The 27,307-nt window shown below is 45.6% G+C and overlaps 1 protein-coding gene across 5 annotated transcripts in view; it reads right to left on the minus strand.

The window, feature by feature from the left end:
• Positions 1 to 22,533, minus strand: part of heatr5a (HEAT repeat containing 5a) — a 32,423-nt gene extending 9,890 nt beyond the window's left edge. Inside the window, exons 1-23 of one of the 5 annotated variants that reach the window (XM_014194302.2) lie at positions 22,395 to 22,533; positions 15,016 to 15,302; positions 14,187 to 14,398; positions 13,732 to 13,840; positions 11,616 to 11,765; positions 9,394 to 9,565; positions 9,031 to 9,188; positions 8,573 to 8,822; positions 7,992 to 8,147; positions 7,004 to 7,254; positions 6,691 to 6,802; positions 6,327 to 6,479; positions 6,076 to 6,175; positions 5,484 to 5,623; positions 4,725 to 4,888; positions 4,313 to 4,476; positions 3,870 to 3,975; positions 3,410 to 3,600; positions 2,681 to 2,840; positions 2,265 to 2,454; positions 1,832 to 2,001; positions 1,501 to 1,527; positions 55 to 199 (exon numbers count right to left, since the gene is read on the minus strand). In XM_014194302.2, the coding sequence (XP_014049777.1) occupies positions 55 to 199; positions 1,501 to 1,527; positions 1,832 to 2,001; positions 2,265 to 2,454; positions 2,681 to 2,840; positions 3,410 to 3,600; positions 3,870 to 3,975; positions 4,313 to 4,476; positions 4,725 to 4,888; positions 5,484 to 5,623; positions 6,076 to 6,175; positions 6,327 to 6,479; positions 6,691 to 6,802; positions 7,004 to 7,254; positions 7,992 to 8,147; positions 8,573 to 8,822; positions 9,031 to 9,188; positions 9,394 to 9,565; positions 11,616 to 11,765; positions 13,732 to 13,840; positions 14,187 to 14,398; positions 15,016 to 15,141 (3,406 nt within the window). In that variant the 5' untranslated portion in view covers positions 15,142 to 15,302; positions 22,395 to 22,533. Of the gene's footprint in view, positions 1 to 54; positions 200 to 1,500; positions 1,528 to 1,831; positions 2,002 to 2,264; positions 2,455 to 2,680; positions 2,841 to 3,409; positions 3,601 to 3,869; positions 3,976 to 4,312; positions 4,477 to 4,724; positions 4,889 to 5,483; positions 5,624 to 6,075; positions 6,176 to 6,326; positions 6,480 to 6,690; positions 6,803 to 7,003; positions 7,255 to 7,991; positions 8,148 to 8,572; positions 8,823 to 9,030; positions 9,189 to 9,393; positions 9,566 to 11,615; positions 11,766 to 13,731; positions 13,841 to 14,186; positions 14,399 to 15,015; positions 15,303 to 16,124; positions 16,358 to 22,394 lie in introns of those variants that run through there. The other 4 variants (XM_014194295.2, XM_014194318.2, XM_014194325.2 and 1 more) reach the window with 4 other exon arrangements.
• Positions 22,534 to 27,307: the final 4,774 nt, after the last annotated feature.

Raw genomic sequence — 27,307 nt, forward strand, 5'->3', positions numbered from 1 at the left:
TGTGTGTTTGTGTCTCAAAGTGTGTCTCTCAAAGTGTGTGTGTTTTTGTCTCGCCAAGATGTGTGTTGTCCCTGCGCGGCAGCTCCTTGACGAGGGCCACAGCATGCTCAGACACCTCCAGGGCTTCCTTCTGGGCCAGCTGTCTGAGACAGGCCACCACAGCACGACGCAGAGACAGGTACGAGCTGCACAGGTTCACCTACACACACACCAAGCACATACGCACACGCAGAGACACACACACACACACTTAAGCAACTCAGCATATGAGGACTACATAGAGGTACTAAACACAGGTAGAGAGGGTGACCAATCTGTCTGTTTTAAAGTCAAAGTAGTACATCCCATAATCAAGAAGTGATTAGCACTTTGGTTGAAATATAACTGAATTAATAAACAGGACAGAAGTGAACTGAGAGTAAGATCTCATTACAGGGCCCAGTCGATCCATGTTAACAGTGTGACTACTTTGTTCAAAACCCCAGTAGAAACACTATCATAGATAAGTGGTGGCCCAATTCATTTTCAGCTAAACATCATGCTGGAACGGATACAAATAATTGCTGTGAGGAGCGAGCGAAACCCAAAAAAATATTTCAGCTAAAAGCAATTATTTTCACAGTTTGTGTGTCAACAACTGAATCCAAAATCATTTGGCCTGCTAACTGGAAAATCATATCAAACCAGGGGGGAACAGAAAATAGAACAGAGTGTGAGTTCCAACACAGACGACAGACGACAAACAACGAGCAATAGAAGTGTTATGAGCTCTCTGGGAGAGGAGACTATTGACCAGTCAGTCCTCCCTGGTACCATGATGCTGTTAATCACCCTGTCATATCAAACAAACAGAAGCCTTTTCAGAGGATTCGCCTGGTCCCAGATCTATCTGTTCCGTCTTGCCAACTCCTATGGTCACGGTCACGCCTGAGTTGGCAAGACAGCACAAACCGATCTGGGACCAGGCTAGAGGAGTGTGGGAAATCAGAGGAACTGTAAAGGATAGTTTTACTTGTGCCAGTGACTACTTTATATTTTACTGATGCTATTTAGACGTGTGTCATCAGTGTCATTTGGTCAAAGGTCATCATTCCTCAGAACTGATAGCAGAACTCACTACTCCGACAAATAGAGCAACGAGCAGCTGGCAGAGGCTCGTGGGCAACTGTTTTTACCCCTTGACCTACACTAGTGATCTGAATAGCCATCCAGTGTGAAGAAAGGAGGATTTTGAGAAAAGAGCCACTGACGCAAAACAAATCCTTGGCACTACCCCTGGAGTAGAGGGCTGTGAGGGAGGGAATCGGCTCATGCTCGCTGTGGATGCCTGATGGGGTTAGTTCAAACTCACAGAAGAGAACAAAAAAATGAAAAGAAAAAGACATCCAAAGTGAAAATCAACAGGGTGACAAAGAAAAACACTGCTAAGAAAGTAGAAGCAGTGCCAATAGCAAATACAACTTGACACCGCAACTCCTGCAGGCAGGGGAAAGGACCTACCAACATAGAATAATCCAACAAGATCCCCTGTATGAGAGAGAATAAACACGGTCACTACAGAGGAAGCCACTAGAGAAACACTCACTGGAACTATAAGGCTTAACAACTTTTAAAACTAAATTGATCACGTCATTTGCCCGACAGACAGAGAGCCGTGTTGGAGTGTGTGTGTGCATGACTGATTGCTGCCTGAGACTAATAGAATCCTTAGCTTAGCATTAGCCAGGAATGACATTAGCTAATTACCGACCTAGGTATGAAACAGATTCTCATTAGCATTAGCTACCTAGAACCTTGGCACAGTTCAGGATTAGCGTGGGCCACTACTCACACAGAGGCTGGGAACCAGGCTCGCCAGGTTGACGTGGCGCGGGGCGAACATGTGCAGCTGCTGCAGACAGGAGATGGCCTGGGCCTCGACTAGACAGTCTGGACTGTCCTGCATCACCGCACAGCCCACCAGGCACGACGTCCGCAGGGCCGACACAGACTGGCCCTCGCCTGGGGCACAAAATGGGTCAGACACTCATACATATACCAGGGTTAGGACACACCTAGTGTGTAGTGCCACTTCTACAGTCTTAAAAAAAAGAAAGAATTGAAAAGGTGAAAGCTGGATATTGAGTGAAATTATGAATTACGTGCAGCAATATTATTAATATTACATTTTGCAAAACAATCCAAGAAATCAAATGTATTTTCTCTGATATCAGATATCTACTTTACAGTGACTCAGTGTGTGACTATGAGGTGAGTAGAGTCACCTTGTAGGTCAGGTCCCAGGGTGGTGAGGAGGGCGTTGAGGCAGCGGCCCAGGCTCTGGTGGACCTCTACGTGGGTAGGGGGGATAGACAGCAGCAGCCTCAGCACCAGGGTGAAGCTAGCCTCCACATGGCCATGGTACAAAGGACCAGCCAGGTCCATCACCATGGACAGAGAGTGCAGCGCCCACCTCTGGTACAGACAAAGAGGAAACAAGAGTCATTGGTTGAGACAACTCTACATGTTGACAACAGAGACTGTTTCCTGTTTCCTTATAGACCTTTTCAATGGCTTTTTAAGCTGTGGAAGTGACGCAAAGGGTCCGTTCATACTTCTGGAACGTTTGTAAACAGCTGTTTTGTGTGTGGCGGTTGAAACAAACTCTGAAGTAAATCTGCTTTGGCAATCATTACTGTACCTGGACTTCGGGGGAGGTGCTGTCCTGGGACAGGGTGAAGAGGATGCCCACACAGGCAGACAAGTGCTGGGGAGAGCTGATGCCCCCTACATAGCGGTACAGGGAACCCAGCGCCAGGGCATGACCCGTACGAGTCACAGCATCCCGGGCTGTCTTCAACCTGGTGGGGGTGAGATGGGATCAAACGTCACAACATTAGCTTAGAACGCACCCTAAAATGGACTCCTAAATGAAGACCATGCAAGACATTGTGCAATATCACCGATCCTGGTTGATCTTTTCAGACTGGTGTCAGTGTGCTAGTACATTTATATTTTACACTTGAGTAATTTAGCAGAAGCTCTTATCCAGAGATCTGACAATTAGCGCATTCCTATTAAGATCCACTGGGGTGGAGCAGAACTGAGACCACCGTGTCCAGCAGGGCTGAGAGGGAGGAATACCACAGAAGAAGAGAAGTTAAAATGTGTCAAAACTATACTCTCAGACAACCACATCACAGCACCATGAGATTTATTTAAGATACTCCTTGAAGAGGTAGGATTTCAGATATTTTCAGGAAAATGGGCAGGGACTTTGTGGTCCTAACCTTGAGGGGGCAAACTGCTTCCACCATTGGGGTGCCAGGACAGAGAAGAGCTTTGACTGGGCTGAGCGGGAGCTGACCCCCCCCATGCCAAGAGGTATGTAGCCTACAGTGCGGTATGGGATTGGGGGTTGACCACTCACTTGTCGAAGCTGACCAGGGTCATGGAGACGGTGAATGCAGGGTCGTTGACCACCTGCACCAGGCGAGACAGGCCCTCAGCAGCCATGCAGCGCAGCAGGGGGTTAGAGCTCTCCAGAGCCCCCACCAACAGACCCAGGGCTGGCTTCCGAACCTCTTCTGGACCCAAACCTACCCGACTGGAGCCTAGGTGCTGAACACAGAGAAAGGAGGGAGGGGTTAACTACTGTAGGGACATCCACAAATTGTAATAGCGTAGTTTATCATTAAAAAGGAAATTGCACATTGACATTGCAATTGTTGCATCACTGATGAAATTGTGTGAAAAAAAATGGCATTATCATTCACCTATAGACAATGTCTGTAGACAAAAAACAAAACATTCTATGATATAGGCTGGTAATCCAAAGGCAAGGCTACCGGGGTTACCAATATGTCAGAGTTCAGGATCTGAGTGTATACCTTTAGGACACTGCAAAGGGCGGCAGTCACATGAGTCTGGACAGTCTGCTGACGAACACCCTTCAACTGCTTCAGAGACTCTGTGAACTGTTCCAGAATCTGGGTCCTGCAACAAGGGGAGACAGGCGATGAAGCACATACAGACACATAGTAAGAACCTTGGGCGGTTGGCATGTCTGTGTCAAAGTAGAGTGGGCGTACAACTTTTACTATACTGTACTTGTGAGTACCAGAAGTCCTCACAAGAATAGTAAACCAACTAAAATTGACAAGTGAGGACATTTTGCCAGTCCTCACTTGTTAGGTTTAGGGTTAGAATTAGGAGTTAAGGTTAGGATTAGGATTCGGGAAAATAGGATTTTGAATGGGAATCAATTGTTGGTCCGTTAAAAGTCCTCACAAGTAGAGAAAGACATAGTGAGTGAGTGTGTGTAAGTGTGTACCTCAATGGGACGATGATGTGGGGAAAGATGACTCCAAAGAGCTGTATGGCAGCGGTGGTGAGGGCAGCAGGAGGGGGCAGGGGGGCGGGAACATCCTGGCATTTCACACAGATGGTGAAGGGGTCGTACTCCAGGGTCCCTCCTCCAACACTGCTCCCCTGTAACTGCAACAGACACAACAAGGTCACACACCTGGGTCTCCACACACACACACACACACTTCTCTCTGCGCAAACAGAGAGCACTACGTTTGAACGGCTGCATCTCAATCCTAAAGGTTTGTTTGCCTCCTTCACAGATGCATACAATCTCTACGGCTTCACAGCACCAAGTGATTGAGTGTGACAGAGAGCCAATAGATTAGTTCTATTTGTAATGATATGGTGACAACTCCCTTTGGCCTCTGACAGACCTGTTCTTCTATGTAGTGCTGGTCCATGTCCTGCAGTGCGGGGCCCAGTAGTGCCAGGTCATCACTGTGACAGAGGGGTGGTAGTAACGTCAGCTCTGAACACACCACGTTCTCTGGCCCAGTCAGGTCTGTCACCAGCTGCTTCAGCACGATGCCAAAGCTCTCTGTGTGGATGGATGGGAGACATCAGGGTAACATATCTGGGGTTAGCCATCAATACCACAGCCTTAATGTCAACATCAAGAGCACAATGCCAATTTATATAGACAAGAATGTTGTCAAACTGTGTGTGGAAGGGGGAACAGAAGAGCCAGTCTGGGGTTAAGATAAGGGATTTTATATCAAATCAATTAACCTCAAACAGGTTAAGACCTTACTGTGAAATGCTTACAAGCCCTTAACCAACAATGCAGTTCAAGAAATAGACTTCAAAAAAATATTTACTAAATAAACTAAAGTAAAAAATAAAAAGTAACACAATAAAACAACGATAACAAGGCTATAAACAGGGGGTACCGGTACCGGGTCAATGTGCGGGGGTACAGGTTAGTCGAGGTAATTTGTACATGTAGGTAGGGGTAAAGTGACTATGCATAGATAATAAACAACGAGTAGGAGCAGTGTAAAAACAAAGGGGGGTTCAAATAAAGGCCATTATGTTTATTAGGATCTCCTTTAAACCACCAAAGGGATAGTCTTCCAATGTATAAGCTTCTATGACTAGCAGTCACAGATAGTAGCATTGAAAAGAGCTCTCACCTTCGTATGTCTTAGAGGGCAACAGAGCCAGGATCTCATAGACCCTCAGTCTGAAGACTACTGAGGTGTTTTTAATCAGGTTGCCATAGGATTTGATCAGAGTAGGCACCCTGCAACACACAAACACATAGGTTTCAGCCCTTCCCCCCAAAAAAATCAAGCTTATTAAACAGTCTCAAGTCAAGTATACTCTTGTTGTTTCAGTTTGGTCAGAAATAACACGGTACACAATCCGCACTCAGAAGGAATGAGAGAAGCAGTTTGGCTGACTGTGTCCTTGAACAGTGAGCTGTTATTAAGTGGGGACTTGGCAACGCGCCAGAAATATTCCTGGATATTGATCACCTAACACGGAGGTACTTTTAGCGCTAGTGGTATCCTTCGGGCCAGAACTAAGTGGCCGTCTTCATCAGTGATGATGTTTAAAGTCTCTCTGTACAGGCTCTGGTCAAATATCCATCCACATTAGCATACCACCTCATATGGAAACAAGTATTATGCGCATATTCTTTTTAGTGTACTTAGGTGTACTAATACGGATTGGAACATGGCCTATGACAGAGGTCTGGTGTGAAAACTTGGTGTGACTCACTTGGTGAGCAGAGCCACAGCACAGGCCAGGGGGGTCAGGAGACGACCTATGACATCATCAGTCAGGAGATCTCTGCAGTGAATCACCAGGCTCTTCATGGCTGGGACAAAACAACAACATATCAACATTAGGAGACATCAGATCGACCTAGAGGTGAAAGTTCAAACTTAAACTAACTTACATAAGCATTCAACTGACACAACCCGGCTTGTGTTCAATGAACGGTGAGTATAAAAGAGTGCGCATCTCACCACACAGCGCCCCGGCGCGGCCCTCCAGAGTGACCTGCCAGGTGAAGTGGTCCCCACGGCGGAGCTCCATGTCCAGGTCTCTGATGGAGGGAGGGAAGGCACACCTCCACAGCACCAGCATCCTGGGAAGGTGGTGCTCAACCACCGCTGGACCTACAGACGTTAATCAACCTTCATTCACACAGGCTAATCTCACTGAGATAAGATCCCTATTGCACACAAAGACAGCAGTAGTTGGCAAGGTGTGAGAAAGTCCCAGATCTAAAGATGACTAATTGCTGAATAAAAACACCCGTTATTTTGAATGAGGCCATTTATTTCCATTGGTCCAGCAAACACATCAGCAGAGGGTGGATGGACATACCTAGGGTATTGAGGGAGGAGAGCAGCAGCCAGCCAGCCTGTGTGCGTTGGATGGAGATGCGGCTGTTCTGAGTGGCTGAACGGAGCAGGTCCTCGGCCAGACCCATCACCACCTGGGAACAGAGGGTCACTTATCCTTTAGATACCTGTACCAATACATCAGCTCCCACTGATTTAGTGGAGCATCTGACTGAACTATGGAAGAGCCTTTAAACAGACATAAATCACAAATAGTGTACAAGGCCTCGACTATAAACAGGCCTATGTGTATTCATTGCTAGGTTACCCAGATGAAGCCCAGTCCCAGTCCTTACATTGCCTTTAGTGTGAGGGATGCCCAGGGGGCAGTGCTGCACAGCCCCCAGCAGGGCGGCGATGGCGGAACTGTACCCGGCCACGGCCTCGGGGCAGGACTTGAGGGCGTTGAGTCTCTCTGCACAGCGGTCCAGCAACACGGCCCCCTGGGAAGGCAGGGCCACGGCCACACAGCGTAGACACCAGGCAGCCGCTAACCGTGCTGACACACTGGGGTGGAGCAGAACTGAGATCACCGTGTCCAGCAGGGCTGAGAGGGAGGAATACCACAGAAGAAGAGAAGTTAAAATGTGTCAAAACTATACTCTCAGACAGGCACACACAGTATATTGCGCCTTGAGCATTTGTCTATGTGAGACTTGGTAGGTAATAGAATAATAAAATGTCTGGCTCTGTTCCACTAGTCTATTTTTATCCTGTCATAGAACCTGCATTAAGGCTCCCAAGTGGCGCAGCGGTCTGGTTTGAATCCAGGCTGTATCACATGGGAGTCACACAGAGTGGCGCACAATTGGCCCAGCGTGGTCCAGGTTTGGCCGGGGTAGGCTGTCATTGTAAATAAGAATTTGTTCTTAACTGACTTGCCAAGTTGAAGAAAGGTTAAATACTTTTTTGTTTGTTAAAGATGTAGACTAATGTTGTTTAGCACAGAGTCCTGAGTCAGCACAGCAGTCCAGGCGCTGTGACCTACTCACCTCCACAGTGTCCCTGCCCTCCCTTTCCTCTGTTACGCTCCCTCCCCCCCTCACTGTCACCAACTCTCTCGCTCTCCCCATCTCGTATCACTCTCTCTCCCTCTACTATCTCTGTCACCAACTCATCTTCATAGACCACTGAACACTCCCATGCATTACAGAGACTGCCCACACGGCATAAAAACCACACACAGCTTTTCCATAATACGACCATTTAACGCAGATTCCTCAGGGGACAGAGCTGAAGAGACTAGAGACTGGGAACAAGTGTGTGTGTGTGTTCAGGCCCCACCTGTGCTGGTGTCAGTGAGTAGCGATGCAGCAGTAGAGGCCAGGCCCTGTACCAGGCTACCCAGCTCCAGCAGAGCACACACCAACACATGCTGACTGGCAGCTACGTCTGTGGTGGTGACCCGCGTCTCCACGTTCCCGTCGCACATGGCCGCATCTGGAGGAGGGAAAAGATGACCATGACCACCGAGGAAAAGCACTTCAGGAGTCCCCACTGTCAATCTGAAAGGCTGACGTGCACATAATGACATCGTCGGGCCTGTATGAGATCATCATTCTTCTAACCGCTCAAACAAAATAGGCACTTCATCAGTTCGCCTTTCCTAGATTCCTTGCACCCTCCCCTTATTTCTCCCGTCACATTGGAGGAGAAGATCCGAGGTCCCTGCACTCTGGCCTTCTCGTCCAATGCGTTTGAGAAACAGGGAAGGAGAGGACGTGACAAAAAAATATACAAAATGACAGAAAGATGAATTGGGGAAAAGCCTATGTACCATTCAAGAAGTGACATTTCTGAGAACATCTTTCAGCAATCAACCCTTGTCAATCAATGGGTAATGGTGTATTAAAGCTTCCCCTCACCCACAGCCCTCTTCTGTTTGCCTATGGCCAGGCAGATCTCCTTGGCAGCAGCGATCTGGGCCTTCTCCCCCAGCAGAGAGCCCAGTGTGGCCCTAAGGATGAAGGAGATGCAGCGTCTGCAGCACACGGCGTCTGCAGGAGTCTGGGTGGCCCGTGTGTGGGACACCAGCTCCATGAGCAGGACCAGTAGGGCGGAGAAGTTGGCCTCCAGCCACACGCCGCCCAGACACGACACAAACACCACACACGACTAAACAGAACAAGAACAAACTCAAAATCCAGAGAGAAAACAGTAAGTTGCGCCCAATACATATGAGCACGTGTATAGAGCCAAGACATTTCCTGACCCATGTGACCAGACCAGGAAAATCTACTGGGCCAAGTGTTTCCTAGTCAGGCCACGTGGTCAGAAAAACACTCGTAGCCTAACATGTAGGATGGAGACAGAGAGAGCTGACCTGAGTGATGCCGATGCGGATGTCTTTGCTAACAGAGCTGGTCCCTTTGAGCTTGTCTCCACTGGCCCTGAGGAAGCCAGCCCCACCACGCAGGAATCCCCCAGTCATCAGATCCATTACCTCCTCCAAGGAGCTGCGTCTGGAGCCCTGTCTGTGAGCTGGGAGGAGGCCACGCAGAGGAAGAGAAGGGACAATATTGTTTGATTTTCAATTATATTCTATGTTCTTTAATATAGGTTCTTCGAAATCCCACACTACAATCCCACATAAGTGAGAAACACAGTTAAAAGCAGACAATTTTATCTCAAAACCTCAACAATCGCGATTCTACCAATTCTTGTCATCCATTGTAGCCTACTGTACCAGTGGGTTGTTTGGGCTCTACGGCTGTGGCCAGCAGGGTACCCAGCAGTTTGGAGATGGCCACACGCACATCGTAGTTGGAGCCCTCAAACGCCCTGAAGCAGAGCGTGGCTACGTTCTCCAACTCTGAGGTCCACAGAAACACAGCCTCCCTCTGCAGCTCCAGAAGACACTGCCAGACATCACACAGACATTTAAAAACAAATATGTTACATGCACCGTCTTATCTACAGTTGAAGTCGGAAGTCTACAAACAATTAGGTTGGAGTCATTAAAACTCGTTTTTCAACCACTCCACAAATTTCTTGTTAACAAACTATAGTTTTGGCAAATCGGTTAGGACATCTACTTTGGGCATGACGCAAGTAATTTTTCCAACAATTGTTTACAGGCAGATTATTTCACTTATAATTCACAGAGTCACAATTCCAGTGGGTCAGAAGTTTACATACACTAAGTTGACTGTGCCTTTAAACAGCTTGGAAAATACCACAAAATTATGTCATGACTTTAGAAGATTTTGATAGGCTAATTGACATCATTTGAGTCAATCGGAGGTGTACCGTTGGATGTATTTCAAGGCCTACCTTCAATCTCAGTGCCTCTTTGCTTGACATCATGGGAAAATCTAAAGAAATCAGCCAAGACCTCAGAAAAACTATTGTAGACCTCCACAAGTCTGGTTCATCCTTGGGAGCAATTTCCAAACGCATGAAGGTACCACATTCATCTGTACAAACAATAGTACGCAAGTATAAACACCATGGGACCACGCAGCCGTCATACTGCTCAGGAAGGAGACGCGTTCTGTCTCTTACGAGAGGAACGTACCTTGGTGCAAAAAGTGCAAATCAATCCCAGAACAGCTGCAAATGACCTTGTGAAGATGCTGGAGGAAACAGGTACAAAAGTATCTATATCCACAGTAAAACGAGTCCTATATCGACATAACCTGAAAGGCCACTCAGCAAGGAAGAAGCCACTGCTCCAAAACCGCCATAAAAAAAACAGACTACGGTTTGCAACTGCACATGGGAACAAAGATCGTACTTTTTGAAGAAATGTCCTCCGGTCTGATGAAACAAAAATAGAACTGTTTGGCCATGATGACCATCGTTATGTTTGGAGGAAAAAGGGGGAGGCTTGCAAGCCAAAGAACACCATCCCAACCGTGAAGCACGGGGGTGGCAGCATCATGTTCTGGGGTTGCTTTGCTGCAGGAGGGACTGGTGCACTTCACAAAATAGATGGCATCATGAGGGAGGAAAATTATGTGGATATATTGAAGCAACATCTCAAGACATCAGTCAGGAAGTTAAAGCTTGGTCACAAATGGGTTTTCCAAATGGACAGTGACCCCAAGCATAATTCCAAAGTTGTGGCAAAATGGCTTAAGGACAACAAAGTCAAGGTATTGGAGTGGCCATCACAAAGCCCTGACCTCAATCCTATAGAAAATGTGTGGGCAGAACTGAAAAAGCGTGTGCTAGCAAGGAGGCCTACAAACCTGACTCAGTTACACCAGCTCTGTCAGGAGGAATGGGCCAAAATTCACCCAACTTATTGTGGGAAGCTTGTGGAAGTCTACCCAAAACGTTTGACCCAAGTTAAACAATTTAAAGGCAATGCTACCAAATACTAATTGAGTGTATGTAAACTTCTGAACCACTGGGAATGTGATGAAAGAAATAAAAGCTGAAATAAATCATTCTCTCTACTATTATTCTGACATTTCACATTTTTAAAATAAAGTGGTGATCCTAACTGACATAAGACAGAGAATTTTTACTAGGATTAAATGTCAGGAATTGTGAAAAACTGAGTTTAAATGTATTTGGCTAAGGTATGTAAACGTCCGACTTCAAATGTATATGAAAAATCAACAAAAAAAGACACGCAACAGTGTGAAATGAAGCTCAATTGACTGACCATGGTCTTAACAATACTTTGTTGATTCAGTGAGACCAAAATAACATAAAATGACAGTAATGTATTGCCTGAGTTGATATCGCCACCAGCCATACAGTGCATGCCCCATGGTTGGAGGGAGGAATGCATGTTTGAATGACATATGGCCTAACACTATGTAGAATGAGAACAATGTGTTGTAATGTGCTTAACGTGGTAGTACCAACAGCTAGGCTATACAGTGTATGTATGCACCATGAGTTTGGAGCAGCAGCAGTTTAGTTGGAGGGAGGAAAGCGGTAGGCAGTAGCTACCTTGGCGGCAGCACAGCGCACGGCCATGGAGCGGTCGGTGAGACAGGCGCGTGTAGCCTTGTAGATGTCTCTGTGACAGGGCACGGCGCTGACCCCCAGGCCCCTCAGGATCTTCTCCACGCTCAGCATGATCTCATAGCGGCCCTGGGACTGGAGCATGGACAGACAACACAATTCATCAGTGGTCCCGTGTGGCTCAATTGGTAAGAGCTTGGCAACAGCCATGCCAAGGTTTTGGGTTCAATCTCCGCAGGGATTACATAGCCTACACATACTGAAAATATAGGCACTCACTGTACTTTAAGTCGCTTTGAATAAAAGTGTCTGCTCAGTGGCATAAACCTCAACACAGGGGCACCACAAGGGTAGCATGCTCAACCCCCTCCTGTACTCCCTGTTCACCCATGACTGCGTGGCCATGCACGCCTCCAACTCAATCATCAAGTTTGCAGACAACACAACAGTAGTAGGCCTGATTACCAACAATGACGAGACAGCCTACAGGGAGGAGGTGACGGCCCTGGGAGAGTGGTTCCAGGAAAATAACCTCTCACTCAACGTCAACAAAACAAAGGAGCTGATCGTGGACTTCAGAAAACAGCAGAGGTAGCCCCTATCCACATAGACGGGGCCGTAGTGGAGAAGGTGGAAAGCTTCAAGTTCCACGGCATACACGTCACTGACAATCTGAAATGGTCCACCCACACAGTGTGGTGAAGAAGTCACAACAGCGCCTCTTCAACCTCAGGAGGCTGAAGAAATTTGGCTTGGCACCTAAAACCCTCAAACTTTTACAAATGCCCAATTGAGAGCATCCTGTCGGGCTGCATCACCACCTGGTACGGCAACTGCACCGCCTGCAACCGCAGAGCTCTCCAGAGGGTAGTGCAGTCTGCCCAAAGCATCACCGGGGGCAAATTACCTGCCCTCCAGGACACCTACAGCACCTGATGTCACAGGAAGGCCAAAAAGATCATTAAGGACATCAACCACCCGAGACACGGCCGGTTCACTACGCTATCATCCAGAAGGCGAAGTCAGTGCAGGTGCATCAAAGCTGGTACCGAGACTGAAAAACAGCTTCCATCTCAAAGCCATAAGACTACTAAATAGCCATCACTAGCCGGCTACCACCCGGTTACTCAACCCTGCACCTTAGAGGCTGCTGTACTATATACGTATACTTGGTATCCCTGGCCACTTTTATAATGGAACATAGTCACTTTAATAATGTTTACACACGGCTTTACTCATCTCATATGTATATACTGTATTCTATTCTACTGTATTTTAGTCAATACCACTCAGACATTGCTCAATCTAATATTTATATATTTCTTAATTCCATTATTTTACTTCTATATTAGTGCGTATTGTTGTGAACTGTTAGATATTACTGCACTGTTGGAGCTAGGAACACAAGCATTTCACTACACCCGCAATAACATCTGCTAAATATGTCTTTGTGACCAATACAATTTGAACATTAAGAACACTTGCTCTTTCCATGACATAGACTGACCAGGTGAATCCAGGTGAAAGCTATGATCCCTTGTTGATGTCACTTGTTAAATCCACTTCAAATCAGTGGAGATGAAGGGGAGGAGACAGGTTAAAGAAGGCCTTGAGATAATTGAGATATGGATTGTGTATGTGTTCCATTCAGAGGGTGAATGGGCAAGGCAAAAGATTAAAGAGCCTTTGAACGGGGTATGGTAGTAGGTTCCAGGCACACCGGTTTGTGTCAAAAACTGCAACGCTGCTGGGTTTTTCACACAACAGTTGCCCGTGTGTATCAAGAATGGTCCACCACCCAAAGGACATCCAGCCAACTAGACACAACTGTGGGAAGCATTGGAATCAACATGGGCCAGAATCCCTGTGGAACGCTTGACACCTTGTAGAGTCCATTCCCCGACAAATTGAGGCTATTCTGAGGGCAAAAAGGGGGGTGCAACTCAATATTAGGAAGGTGTTCTTAATGTTTTCCTATACTCAGTGTATATCAGCTATTCAGACGTAAAACACTGGCCTTCATATTGCCACTGGCTAGCACAGTGGTATATCAATACATTTTTTGCATTACCATTACAGATCCTTTAAATTTTACACTCACCTCTGCAGACTTCATGGCTTTCAACAAATTTGCCAAAGTCTCTTTAAATGTGTTGACAAGCAAACGGCCAAGCTGTTCATAAAGGGCACCCAGACAGGCAATGGCTGCCCTATAGACGAAAAAAAGAAAATCAGTTACAAAGTTCTTTCAGATGTTGAAAATACCATTAATCTTGTCTGCACAGTGCACACACTGTGTAATCCAAAGTCTTATGGGGGTTTTCATACTACTGTAATGCTACTGTATGAATTTTGCCATTTCGGTGAACAGTAGTTAATCATAATAAGATTGATTTCAACAGCCATGTATACATGGAATGTAATAGAAGCTTTAAGGTATCCTCATGAGTAACAAACATTATAATCATTCATGAGTAATCAGTCTGATAATTGATATGCACCATCACCCCTCTATAACTGATTGGGATTTCAGCTGCCGTAGGCTACTGTACTTACAGTCGGGTTGGCAGGTAGCTGGGCGAGTCGTCCTTGCTGCGGATGATGTCATTGCACCTGTCCACCGTGAGGCTGGAGGTGAGTGAGTCTCCCAACCTGTAGAGCAGGGCCAGGCAGTGGGCTAGGAGCCATCGGGTTGGGGGGCCCGGAGAACCAATCAGAATCACAGTCAACTGTTCGACCAGACACTTCTGGTTCTTCTTCACATCCGCCTGGGAGAAAATACACTCAGTTCAGTTCATTTATTTGGCCTTTCACAGGAATTTGTCTTGCATTCAAGAGCACTGAGTTAAAGTCAACATGAAACCATCAACATTTATTGACAACATGACATAGATGACAGTAACGACATAAAACAGATCTCACTGTCAGGCAGCCCTATTTTTGCATGATGAGCAACTGATGTTTATTAAAGGGATACTTGGGATATTAACAATGAGACCCTATATCTACTTCCCCAGAATCAGCTGAACTCATGGATACCATTTGCTAAATGATAGTGGCTACTGGCAAGACAAATCACATCAACATTTCATCTGTAGGTCATTTTTTTCCTTCATGACACGGAACCAGCAGAGCAGACCATGATTTAGCCTTTACATCACTCACTGCTTTAATCAATCCTAGAAAGACATACTGACTGGCATCCTGCTAAAAGAGACGGCCCCAGAAAAAGCACTGGGCTAATCTCAGCCTGCTCAAATGGCTCTCTTCTGATCTGACTCTGCTTAGGAATGCACCAAGCTCTGTCACAGGGGAGGCCCATTGTCTGCAAGCGTCCACTGGGCTCTCCCCTCGTCTCCTCCTTTCCTTATTCCTCTCCTCTCACCCTGTCTGCAGCAGGGAGCAGCTTCTTCAGGAAGCGCAGCCACTCAAAGACAAATTCAGCCCTCTGGTGTTCTCCCAACTGGCTGCATGCCTCCTCGTTCAGGAGCAAACTGTGGGCTCGTTCCATTCTCCTCCCTCCTTCCCCTCCTCTTGCAGCCGCTCTAGGCCACAGTCTCTGCCTCCCTCTGAGCCGGACAAATTCCAAACTTCAGCCACAAACAGAAAAGGACGGCTTCTTCCCTCTCACTGCAGGAAAAAACTGCTCTGTTCCATCATGACCTGGAAAACCTGCAAGACATCAATAAAGAGACTCAGAGTTCATACTCCAATGTATGTGAAAGGGGACACTCATGATAAAATACACAGCAACCAGGTCACTCAAACAGAACAATTATATTGACTTGACAAATAGCCAAATCTTGATCTCCTGCAAAGTAGGGCTGTAAAGTGGAGGGTACGGTTCTTCCTTGTTTTTTTCTAGGAGTGCAAAAAGTGTAAGTCTATCTGGAACAGCACAGGCAATGAATTATTCAGACAGTCATCCCACAGGATCAGTGCAGAGTGTGCTGTTAGCTAGATCATCATAGATTATTCTCTTGAGAGGGCTTATTCAGGGAGGGGAATCACGTCTATTACACCTGTGCTGACTAGTTACTAATCTAGCTAATACCCCTCACTCCAACTTCTCGTTTCTTATGACCTGATGACTCAGTTAGCTAGCACTAGCTTTGATGACAGATGTAACAGATGTCAAATCGTGAGTACAATGTCAAATAGAGAGCAGGACATACAGCAATAATGTTAGCCAAGATCCGGCCGAATTGTGAAACTTTCAAGCCAGCCAGCTAGATAACTTACGTTACTAGCAAGCCATATTCTTCAGCTTTTCCCAACGAAGTTAGCTGGCTAACGCTAGTTAACTGCCAGTTACAGGCAGAGCAGTCTTTGCTAGTTTGTAAAGAAAGACAGGTTAGCTAGCACTGCAAGCTAACGTTAACTTTACCAGAGCTAGCAAAACATAGTGACGTTAGCAAGCTAACGTTAATGTTGGCACGCAAACGTATCTATCAGTAAATCCATCCTAAATAAAGATAAACGTAAAAGTTGTACCTGTGGCGAAAACGTAACTAAGTATTTGATGCAACTTCGGGTGAGATGTTGATGTTTCGGTCCAAGATAATATTTATTTTGTAGCTAAACAGGCGAAGTGAACACATCTGCCGCTTTTCAAATATGAATAATCGAGCGCAGAAACATCGATCGTAGTGCCAAAGTTGACATTTCAGGAGAATAAATCGATACAGACACCTTCAACCCATTTCCTTCAACGTATTGTGCCACAGGTTGTACCATACTGTGAAAAACAGGGTTGATGTTCCTGGGAAGAAATAATTAGACAAAATAAACTGTACAGTCGTGGCCAAAAGTTTTGAGAATGACACAAATATTCATTTGTTTGCTGCTTCAGTGTCTAGATATTTTTGTCAGATGTTACTATGGAATACTGAAGTATAATTACAAGCATTTCATAAGTGTCAAAGGCTTTTATTGACAATTACATGAAGTCGATGCAAAGAGTCAATATTTGCAGTGTTGACCCTTCTTTTTCAAGACCTCTGCAATCCGCCCTGGCATGCTGTCAATTAACTTCTGGGCCACATCCTGACTGATGGCAGCCCATTCTTGCATAATCAATGTTTGGAGTTTGTCAGAATTTGTGGGTTTTTGTTTGTCCACCCGCCTCTTGAGGATTGACCACAAGTTCTCAATGGGATTAAGGTCTGTGGAGTTTCCTGGCCATGGACCCAAAATATCAATGTTTTGTTCCCCGAGTCACTTAGTTATCACTTTTGCCTTATGGCAAGGTGCTCCATCATGCTGGAAAAGGCATTGTTCATCACCAAACTGTTCCTGGATGGTTGGGAGAAGTTGCTCTTAGAGGATGTGTTGGTACCATTCTTTATTCATGGCTGTGTTCTTAGGCAAAATTGTGAGTGAGCCCACTCCCTTGGCTGAGAAGCAACCCCACACATGAAAGGTCTCAGGATGCTTTACTGTTTACCTGACACACGACTGATGGTAGCGCTTACCTGTCCGGATGCCCCAAACAATCGGAAAGGGGATTCATCAGAGAAAATGACTTTACTCCAGTCCTCAGCAGTCCAATCCCTGTACCTTTTGCAGAATATCAGTCTGTCCCTCAGTCTCTCCCATGGCAAAGAGGGACTTTGCAATCAATTGCAATTCATTTGATCACTCTTCATAACATTCTGAAGTATATGCAAATTGCCATCATACAAACTGAGGCAGCAGACTTTGTGAAAATTAATATTTGTGTTATTCTCAAAACTTTTGGCCACGACTGTATATATTTTGATCCAACCCAGTAACAAACAATTTGACGCCACACAAAAATCGACGGAAATCCAGAGAGGACATGTTTTTAAATCCCTCGTTATGTTGAGATCACAACTTATTTATCTCATGATCAAGACATAACAACATTTGTTTTTTCCAGATCCCAGATCATTTTCTCATGATCAAGACATAACAAATATTGTTTTGTCGAGATCACTAGATATAAACTCTATAAATAGGAGTGTGGAAGTATTGATTATAGATTGACAGTATGGCTGAGGTGGCAGAGCCCACGGTGGATCAGTGCATACGTTTTTATTGATTGCTACACCAAGGGATGGTACATTTCATGCTAACATCATGCTTTCATTTGTGTTTGGAGCTCATTATCAGTTTATAAATTAGATTGTTAGAAAGCTAAATGTCCCTTACCTTGAGCTAAGAGATTAAGATTAAACTACCAACGGGACATTAAAAACTTTAACATCTTATTCTTCACGGACTCGGGGCTGAACAACTACACTATCTTCATACAGCTGGCTGGTTACACGCTATACCCGCAGGATAAAACAGCGGCGTCTGGTAAGACAAGGGGCGGAGGACAATGTATTTTTGTAAACAACAGCTGGTGCACGAGATCTAAGGAAGTCTCGAGCTGTTGCTCACCTGAGGTAGAGTATCTCATGATAAACTGTAGAACACACTACCTACCTAGAGAGTTTTCATCTGTGTTTTTCGTAGGTGTATACAAACCACCATAGTCAGAGGCTGGCACTAAGACAGCATTAAATGAGCTGTATTCCGCCATACGCATACAAGAAAAAAGCTCACCCAGAGTCAGCGCTCCTAGTAGCCGGGGACTTTAAAGCAAGGAAACTTAAATCCGTTCTACCAAATTTCTGTCAGCGTGTTAAATGAGCACCCAGAAGAAAAAACTCTGGACCACCTTTACTCCAAACACAGAGACACATACAAAGCTCTCCCTCGCCCCCCATTTGGCAAATCTGACCATAATTCTATCCTCCTGATTTCTGCTTACAAGCAATAATTAAAGCAGGAAGCACCAGTGACTAGATCAATAAAAAAAGTGGTCAAATGAAGCAGATGCTAAGCTACAGGACTGTTTTGCTAGCACAAACTGGAATATGTTCCGGGATTCCTCCGATGGCATTGAGGAGTACACCACATCAGCCATTGGCTTCATCAATAAGTGCATCGATGATGTCATCCCCACAGTGACCGTACGTACATACCCCAACCAGAAGCCATGGATTACAGGCAGAATCTGCGCTGAGCTAAAGGCTAGAGCTGCTGCTTTTGAGGAGCGTGACTCTAACCCGGAAGCTTATAAGAAATCCCACTATGCCCGCCGACGAACCATCAAACAGGCAAAGTGTCAACACAGGACTAAGATTGAATCGTACTACATCGGCTCTGACGCTCGTCAGATGTGGCAGGGCTTGTAAACCATTACAGACTACAAAGGGAAGCACAGCCGAGAGCTGCCCAGTGACACAAGCCTACCAGACAATCTAAACTACTTCTATGCTCGCTTCAAGGCAAATAACACTGAAACATGCATGAGAGTACCAGCTGTTCCGGAAGATTGTGTGATCATGCTCTCCGCAGCCGATGTGAGTAAGACCTTTAAACAGGTCAACATTCACAAGGCTGCAGGGCTAGACGGATTACCAGGACCTGTACCGTGAGCATGCGCTGACCAACAGGCAATTGTCTTCACTGACATTTTCAACCTCTCCCTGTCCAAGTTTGGAATAGCAACATGTTTTAAGCAGACCACCAAAGTGCCAGTGCCCAAGAACACCAAGGTAACCTGCCTAAATGACGACCAACCCGTAGCACTCACGTCTGTAGCCACGAAGTGCTTTAAAAGGCTGGTCATGGCTCACATCAACACCATTATCCCAGAAACCCTAGACCCACTCCAATTTGCATACCGCCCCAACAGATCCACAGATGGTGCAATCTCAATTGCACTCCACACTGCCCTTTCCCACCTGGACAAAAGGACCACCTATGTGAACAACTACAGACCAGTATCCCTTCTTTCTTTTCTCTCCAAAACTCTTGAACGTGCCGTCCTTGGCCAGCTCTCCTGCTATCTCTCTCAGAATGACCTTCTTGATCCAAATCAGTCAGGTTTCAAGACTGGGCATTCAACTGAGACTGCTCTTCTCTGTGTCACGGAGGCTCTCTGCACTGCTAAAGCTAACTCTCTCTCCTCTGCTCTCATCCTTTTAGACCTATCTGCTGCCTTTGATACTGTGAACCATCAGATCCTCCTCTCCACCCTCTCCGAGTTGGGCATCTCCGGCGCGGCCCACGCTTGGATTGCGTCCTACCTGACAGGTCGCTCCTACCAGGTGGCGTGGCGAGAATCTGTCTCCGCACCATGCGCTCTCACCACTGGTGTCCCCCAGGGCTCTGTTCTAGGCCCTCTCCTATTCTCGCTATACACCAAGTCACTTGGCTCTGTCATATCCTCACATGGTCTCTCCTATCATTGCTATGCAGACGACACACAATTCATCTTCTCCTTTCCCCCTTCTGATAACCAGGCGGCGAATCGCATCTCTGCATGTCTGTCAGACATATCAGTGTGGATGACGGATCACCACCTCAAGCTGAACCTCGGCAAGACGGAGCTGCTCTTCCTCCCGGGGAAGGACTGCCCGTTCCATGATCTCGCCATCACGGTTGACAACTCCCTTGTGTCCTCCTCCCAGAGTGCTAAGAACCTTGGCGTGATCCTGGACAACACCCTGTCGTTCTCCACTAACATCAAGGCGGTGACCCGATCCTGTAGGTTCATGCTCTACAACATTCGCAGAGTACGACCCTGCCTCACACAGGAAGCGGCGCAGGTCCTAATCCTTGTCATCTCCCGTCTGGATTACTGCAACTCGCTGTTGGCTGGGCTCCCTGCCTGTGCCATTAAACCCCTACAACTCATCCAGAATGCCGCAGCCCGTCTGGTGTTCAACCTTCCCAAGTTCTCTCACGTCACCCCGCTCCTCCGCTCTCTCCACTGGCTTCCAGTTGAAGCTCGCATCCGCTACAAGACCATGGTGATTGCCTACGGAGCTGTGAAGGGAACGGCACCTCCATACCTTCAGGCTCTGATCAGGCCCTACACCCAAACAAGGGCACTGCGTTGATCCAATGGTGGAACAAGCTCCCTCACGACGCCAGGACAGCGGAGTCAATCACCACCTTCCGGAGACACCTGAAACCCCACCTCTTTAAGGAATACCTAGGATAGGATAAAGTAATCCTTCTAACCCCCCCCCCCCTTAAAAGATTTAGATGCACTATTGTAAAGTGGTTGTTCCACTGGATATCATAAGGTGAATGCACCAATTTGTAAGTCGCTCTGGATAAGAGCGTCTGCTAAATGACTTAAATGTAAATGTAAATGTATGTGAGAATGCTATTCATTGACTACAGCTCAGCGTTCAACACCATAATGCCCTCAAAGCTTATCAATAAGCTAAGGTCCCTGGGACTAAACACCCCCATCTGCAACTGGATCCTAGACTTCCTGACGGGCTGTCCCCAGGTGGTAAGTGTAGGTAACAACACATCCGCCACACTGATCCTCAACACAGAGGCCCCTCAGGCTGTGCTCATGACTGCACGGCCAGGCACGACTCGAACACCATCATTAAGTTCGCCATTGACTCAACAGTGGTAGGCCTGATCACCGACAATGACGAGACAGCCTATAGGGAGGAGGTCAGAGACCTGGCCGTGTGGTGCAAGGACAAAAACCTCTCCCTCAATGTGATCAAGACAAAGGAGATGATTGTGGACTACAGGAAAAAGAGGACCGAGCACACCCCATTCTCAACAACTGGATTGCAGTGGAGCAGGTTGAGAGCTTCAAGTTCCTTGGTGTCCAGCCATGACTCCTGAACATCTAATCAAATGGCTACCCAGACTATTTACATTGACCCCCCCACATTGGTTTTGTACACTGCTGCTACTCGGTATTTATTATCTATGCATAGTCACTTCACCCCTACCTACATGTACAAATGACCTCAACTAACGTGTACCCCCGCATACTGACTCGGTGCCGGTACTCCCTGTACATAGCCTCGTTATTGTGTTACTTTTTATTATTGATTTTTTTAAACTTTTGTTTATTTGGTAAATATTTTCTTAACTCTTCTTGAACTGTAATGTTGGTTAAGGGCTTGTAAGTAAGCATTTCACGGTAAGGTCTACACTTGTCGTATTCGGCGCATGTGAAAAATAAAGTTTGATTTGCTAGCTTGCAAAACTGATATGTGTATAATTAATTGTAAGGGACACTTCATGTTTTACGGATACTATTTAAATGTACAGAGTGGGTGAGTTCCATTCCTGACAGGCTGATCAGTTTCAATTCCAGCCTCAGAGCTTGATCAGATTCAATTGCAGCCTCAGAGGCTGATAAATCAGGATTCTTCTGCCTTGTAGGCTTTTTCATAGGCAAAGCTCCTCTGCAAGGAGCACACAAGACATGCCACCAGAGATCTCTTCACAGTCTCCAAGTTCAGAACAGATTATGGGAGGCACACAGTATTTAGATAGAGCCATGACTACATGGAACTCTATTCCAAAATAATACAAATACATATGAAACAGCCTACAAGGCAGCATCTTGATTTATCAGCCTCTGAGGCTGCTATTAAATCTGATCAGCCTGCCAAGAATAGAGGACACCCACTCTGGATTATATGCATCAGCCTATAAAGTGCTGACAGCTAATCTGCCTGCAAGGAGCTTTACCTATGAAACAGCTTACAAGACAGCATCCTGACTTATCAGGCTCTGAGGCTGCTATAGAATCTGATCAGCCTGTCAGGAATGAAGCTCACCCACTGTAAATGTAAATATTAAATAAATAATAACTAATAATAATTACAAAACATGAAGTTTCCATTATAATTATGCACATATCAGTTATTGAAGGTAACAACCAGCATAGATAACTAGCTAGCTCAAAATACTTACCATGTTAGCTGTGTTGTTCCTTGCATGCAATTGGCTGTGGTCTTGGGGGAAGCACGCAGCCTGGGAGGCAGGATTGCCTGTCAGGCATCGTTCAGGGCTTAAATGCCCCAACAGTACATTGTGATCAACCAACAAAACTATTTTGTTATGCAGTGATCATGAGATAAATAATCTATAACACACTTGTGAAATGAAAATACTGGTAAACAGAATTACACAATTTCCCCTGAGCACTGATCCAGTGTCACTTTACGAAGGGAAAGATTATTTAGACCAGCATTTGGGGGCAACCTCTCCATGGAGGTTTGACCCACAATCCAAATCTGAAACAAAAAGGTAGCTCATCATCAACAGAAGTTGAACATTACCTGACATAACTCTTGCCTTAAATACTTTTTCCAAAGACACCACCCCACATTGTACCTCAATGCTTTAACTAGAGCAGTTATGGCTGTGGAATAAAGTTGTGTTGTAACAAATAATAATATTCTAAAACAAAACAGAAGCAACCTGTACAATGAACAATCTATACAATTTCCTTTTAGACCTTTGTACTTCAAAGTGATAGAATGTTGCACCCTATTGTTGTGAGAGCATCGAACATATAGTTATAGTACATTACATTACATTTAAGCATTTATAGTTATACACATTAGGAACACATTCCTAATAAAGCACACATAGATCACCATCCCACCTTGAATTTGCACGCAGAATACATGGAGAAAATTAATGTTCAATATGAAACCATTGAACTATTGATGGAAATACAGACACTGCTTTACAACCATTGTTACCAGAGAATTCCCGTTAACAGGTGCGTTGACAGGCTGGTTGATAGATTCTGGAATAGGTTCAGGCACCCTGTCAAAATAAAGATGAAATAAAAAACATCTGCATCACCACCTCTATCATAATCATGATCACTGCTCATAGTGTATGGGCTGAAGAGAACAGAAGTCACTCGTTATTGATTTGGCTCAGACTACACAAAACAGAGGGAGAAATAGAGCAAGCTTCTCCAAAGTCAATTATGTATCCGTTTTGTATTGATCACACAGATCAATAACAACAAAAACACCCTGCCTGCAAGATTCTGGCTCTGCAATGATCTCTGAAGATACAATGTCCTCTGACTCATTCCGAGGTTCCATCCTGGCCTTTTTCGGGAGGGGGTGTGAAGCTAAGAGTTCATCTGTTTTCTGTCCAGGTGTTGACATCGCCTGTCATGGTGCCCCCGAAAAGCGCCCCGTCAGCAGTTTCATGCACTTTTTCTCATTCAGGTGATTAAGCTCGTCATGGTAGGCAGTCAGGGCTCGTTGACACTTCTGTTACGCAGAACTTTGCGAATCACATTCCTCTTATTGATGTGTAGAGCACCATCTAGACAGGGATGATTATCAGTTCAGAGGGTGTCATTTGAATTATTTTCAAATAATGATTTCTCTCTCATCATTATTTCTCTCTGATCATTATTTACCTTCCATAAGGAAACTCTTACAAAATCTTCTGACAGCTTTTCCCCACAAACGACAAACCTGGTGGGTAGATTTTTTTGCGTCATATTTGGAGAAGGAAGCTAGAGGAGGCTGGCCTCATTTAAAGCAACAAGCTAATGTTGATAAGAAAGTCTTTACTTCAGTATCAATCTGTAGCATGCATACAGCTCCATTCAGTGCACAGTAAGTAATGCCTAACTTGACTCACTGATAATACATAGTATCACACTCAGATACACGTAACAGCAGAGCTATCTATTGGCTTGGGGACATCTCGTAACAAAACTGGTATGAAGCACACTTATCTATTTCTAAACACTTTAAACAGAACTCTGGGCCCTTATTCACAAATAGTCTCAGAGTATAGTGCTAATGTAGGATCAGTTTAGTTTTTTAGATCACAATGAATAAGATTATATGTACAGGGAGGACCTGATCCTAGCACTACTACTCTGAGATGCTTTTTGAGTACAAGCCCTGAAATAAGATAAGGTATGAGTACCTCAGGAGGACAGAAGAGGAACTGGCCAGGCACTGCATGTGGTTTGAGACACAGTTTCTCCAGTTCGGTCAAAGCAGTCCTCAGTGAAGTGACTGGAACACACCACAGACCTGTACCTCGAGTAATACCTGGGTCTCTCCATCAGCTTCAGTCCCTCACTGACTTGTCGGGCAACCTCAGAGCATTTCGTATTATTATGTACGTTTAGTATATGTCACGTTTGGTATGTTTTTTTTATGTATTTTTTTGTATAATTTTGTTTTGTTTTTTACCCCATTTTCTCCCCAATTTTATGGTATCCAATTGGTAGTTACAGTTTTGTCTCATCACTGCAACTCCCATACGGACTCGGGAGAGGCGAAGGTCGAGAGCCGTGCATCCTCCGAAACACAACCCAACCAAGCTGCACTGCTTCTTGACACAATGCCAACTTAACCCAGATGCCAGCCGCACCAATGTGTCAGAGGAAACACCGTACACCTGGAGACTGCGTCAGTGTGCACTGTGCCCGGCCCGCCACAGGAGTCGCTAGTGTGCGATGAGACAAGGACATCCCTGCCAGCCAAACCCTCCCCTAACCCTGGTGACGCTGGGCCAATTGTGAACTGCCTCATGGGTCTCCCGGTCGCAGCCGGCTGCGACAGAGCCTGGACACAAACCCAGAATCTCAAATGACACAGCTAGCACTGCGATGCAGTGCCTTAGACCACTGCACCACTCGGGAGGCCGACATTTGGTATGGTTACATAAGACAGATGGTTACTTAATGAAAGGAGGGTAGTTCATGCAAATGTCTAGCAACCCAAAGGTTGTGAGTTCGAATCTCATTACGAACAACATTAGCATTTTACTAATTTGAAACTTTTCAACTACTTACTACTTTGCAACTACTTACCACGTTAGCTAACCCTAACACTTTTAGCTAACCCTTCACCTAACCCGGGTCCTCAAATCCTCAAAAAGTCCTACAGCTGTACCACTGAGAGCATCTTGACTGGCTGCATCACCGCTTAGTATGACAACTGCTTGGCATCCGACTGCAAGGCCTGGGTCCTCAGATCCACAAAAGGTTCTACAGCTGCACTGGCTGCACATCCTGACTGGTAGCATCACTGCCTGGTATGGCAACTGCTCGGCCTCCAACCGCAAGGCACTACAGAGGGTAGTGCGTACGCCCCAGTACATCACTGGGGCCGAACTCCCTGCCATCCAGCTGGTGTCAGAGGAAGGCCCTAAAAATTGTCAGACTCCAGCCACCCATGTCATTGACTGTTCTCTCTGCTACGGCATGGCAATAATTACCGGAGCAATAAGTCTGGGACCAAAAGGTTCCTGAACAGCTTCTACTTCCAAGCCATAAGACTGCTGAACAGTTAATCAAATGGTGACCAGGAATATTTACATTGACTCACTTTATTATTACTTTTGTGATCTTATTTTTTTCCACCGACTTGCACTGGTTCTATGCACACTCACTAGACTCTACCCACACATACTACACTGACACTCCAACACACACACACACACAACATACGCTCACACACACATGCATATTGACGCCACACACACACACTTAGACATAGACACACTTTCACACACGGTGCTGTTACTCTATTATATATCCTGACTGCGTAGTCTACAGTGGCTTGCAAAAGTATTCACCCTCTTGGCATTTTTCCTATTTTGTTGCCTTACAACCTGGAATTAAAATTGATTTTTTGAGGGGTTTGTATCATTTGATTTACACAACATGCCTACCACTTTGAAGATGCAAAATATTTTTTATTGTGAAACAAACAAGAAATAAGACAAAAACAACTGAAAACTTGAGCATATTCACCCCCCTCCCAAAGTCAATACTTTGTAGAGCCACCTTTTGCAGCAATTACAGCTGCAAGTTTCTTGGAGTATGTCTCTATAAGCTTGGCACATCTAGCCACTGGGATTTTTGCCCATTCTTCAAGGCAAAACTGCTCCAGCTCTTTCAAGTTGGATGGGTTCTGCTGGTGTACAGCAATCTTTAAGTCATACCACAGATTCTCAATTGGATTGAGGTCTGGGCTTTGACTAAGCCATTCCAAGACATTTAAATGTTTCCCCTTAAACCACTCGAGTGTTGCTTTAGCAGTATGTTAGGGTCATTTTTCTGCTGGAAGGTGAACCTCCGTCCCAGTCTCAAATCTCTGGAAGACTGAAACAGGTTTCCCTCAAGAATTTCCCTGTATTTAGCACCATCCATCATTCCTTCAATTCTGACCAGTTTCTCAGTCCCTGCCGATAAAAAACATACCCAAAGCAAGATGCTGCAATCACCATGCTTCACTATGGGGATAGTGTTCTCGGGGTGATGAGAGGTGTTGGGTTCGATGCAGACATAGCGTTCTCCTTGTTAGCCAAAAAGCTCAATTTTAGTCTCATCTAAGCAGAGTACCTTCTTCCATATGTTTGGGGAATCTCCCACATGCCTTTTGGCGAACACCAAATGTGTTTGCATATTTGTTTTCTTTAAGCAATAGCTTTTTTATGGCCACTCTTCCGTAAAGCCCAGCTCTGTAGAGTGTACGGCTTAAAGTGGTCCTATGGACAGATACTTCAATCTCCGCTGTGGAGCTTTGCAGCTCCTTCAGGGTTATCTTCGGTCTCTTTGTTGCCTCTGATTAATGTCCTCCTTGCCTGGTCCGTGAGTTTTGGTGGGCGGCCCTCTCTTGGCAGGTTTGTTCTGGTGCCATATTCTTTCCATTTTTAAGAATGGATTAATGGTGCTCCTTGGGATGTTCAAAGTTTCGAAAAAAAACATGTATAACCCAACCCTGATCTGTACTTCTCCACAACTTTGTCCCTGACCTGTTTGGAGAGCTCCTTGGTCTTCATGGTGCTTCTTGCTTGGTGGTGCCCCTTGCTTAGTGGTGTTG

The sequence above is a fragment of the Salmo salar genome, chromosome ssa01, assembly GCF_905237065.1.
Source record: "Salmo salar chromosome ssa01, Ssal_v3.1, whole genome shotgun sequence".
Taxonomy (NCBI): Eukaryota; Metazoa; Chordata; class Actinopteri; order Salmoniformes; family Salmonidae; genus Salmo; species Salmo salar.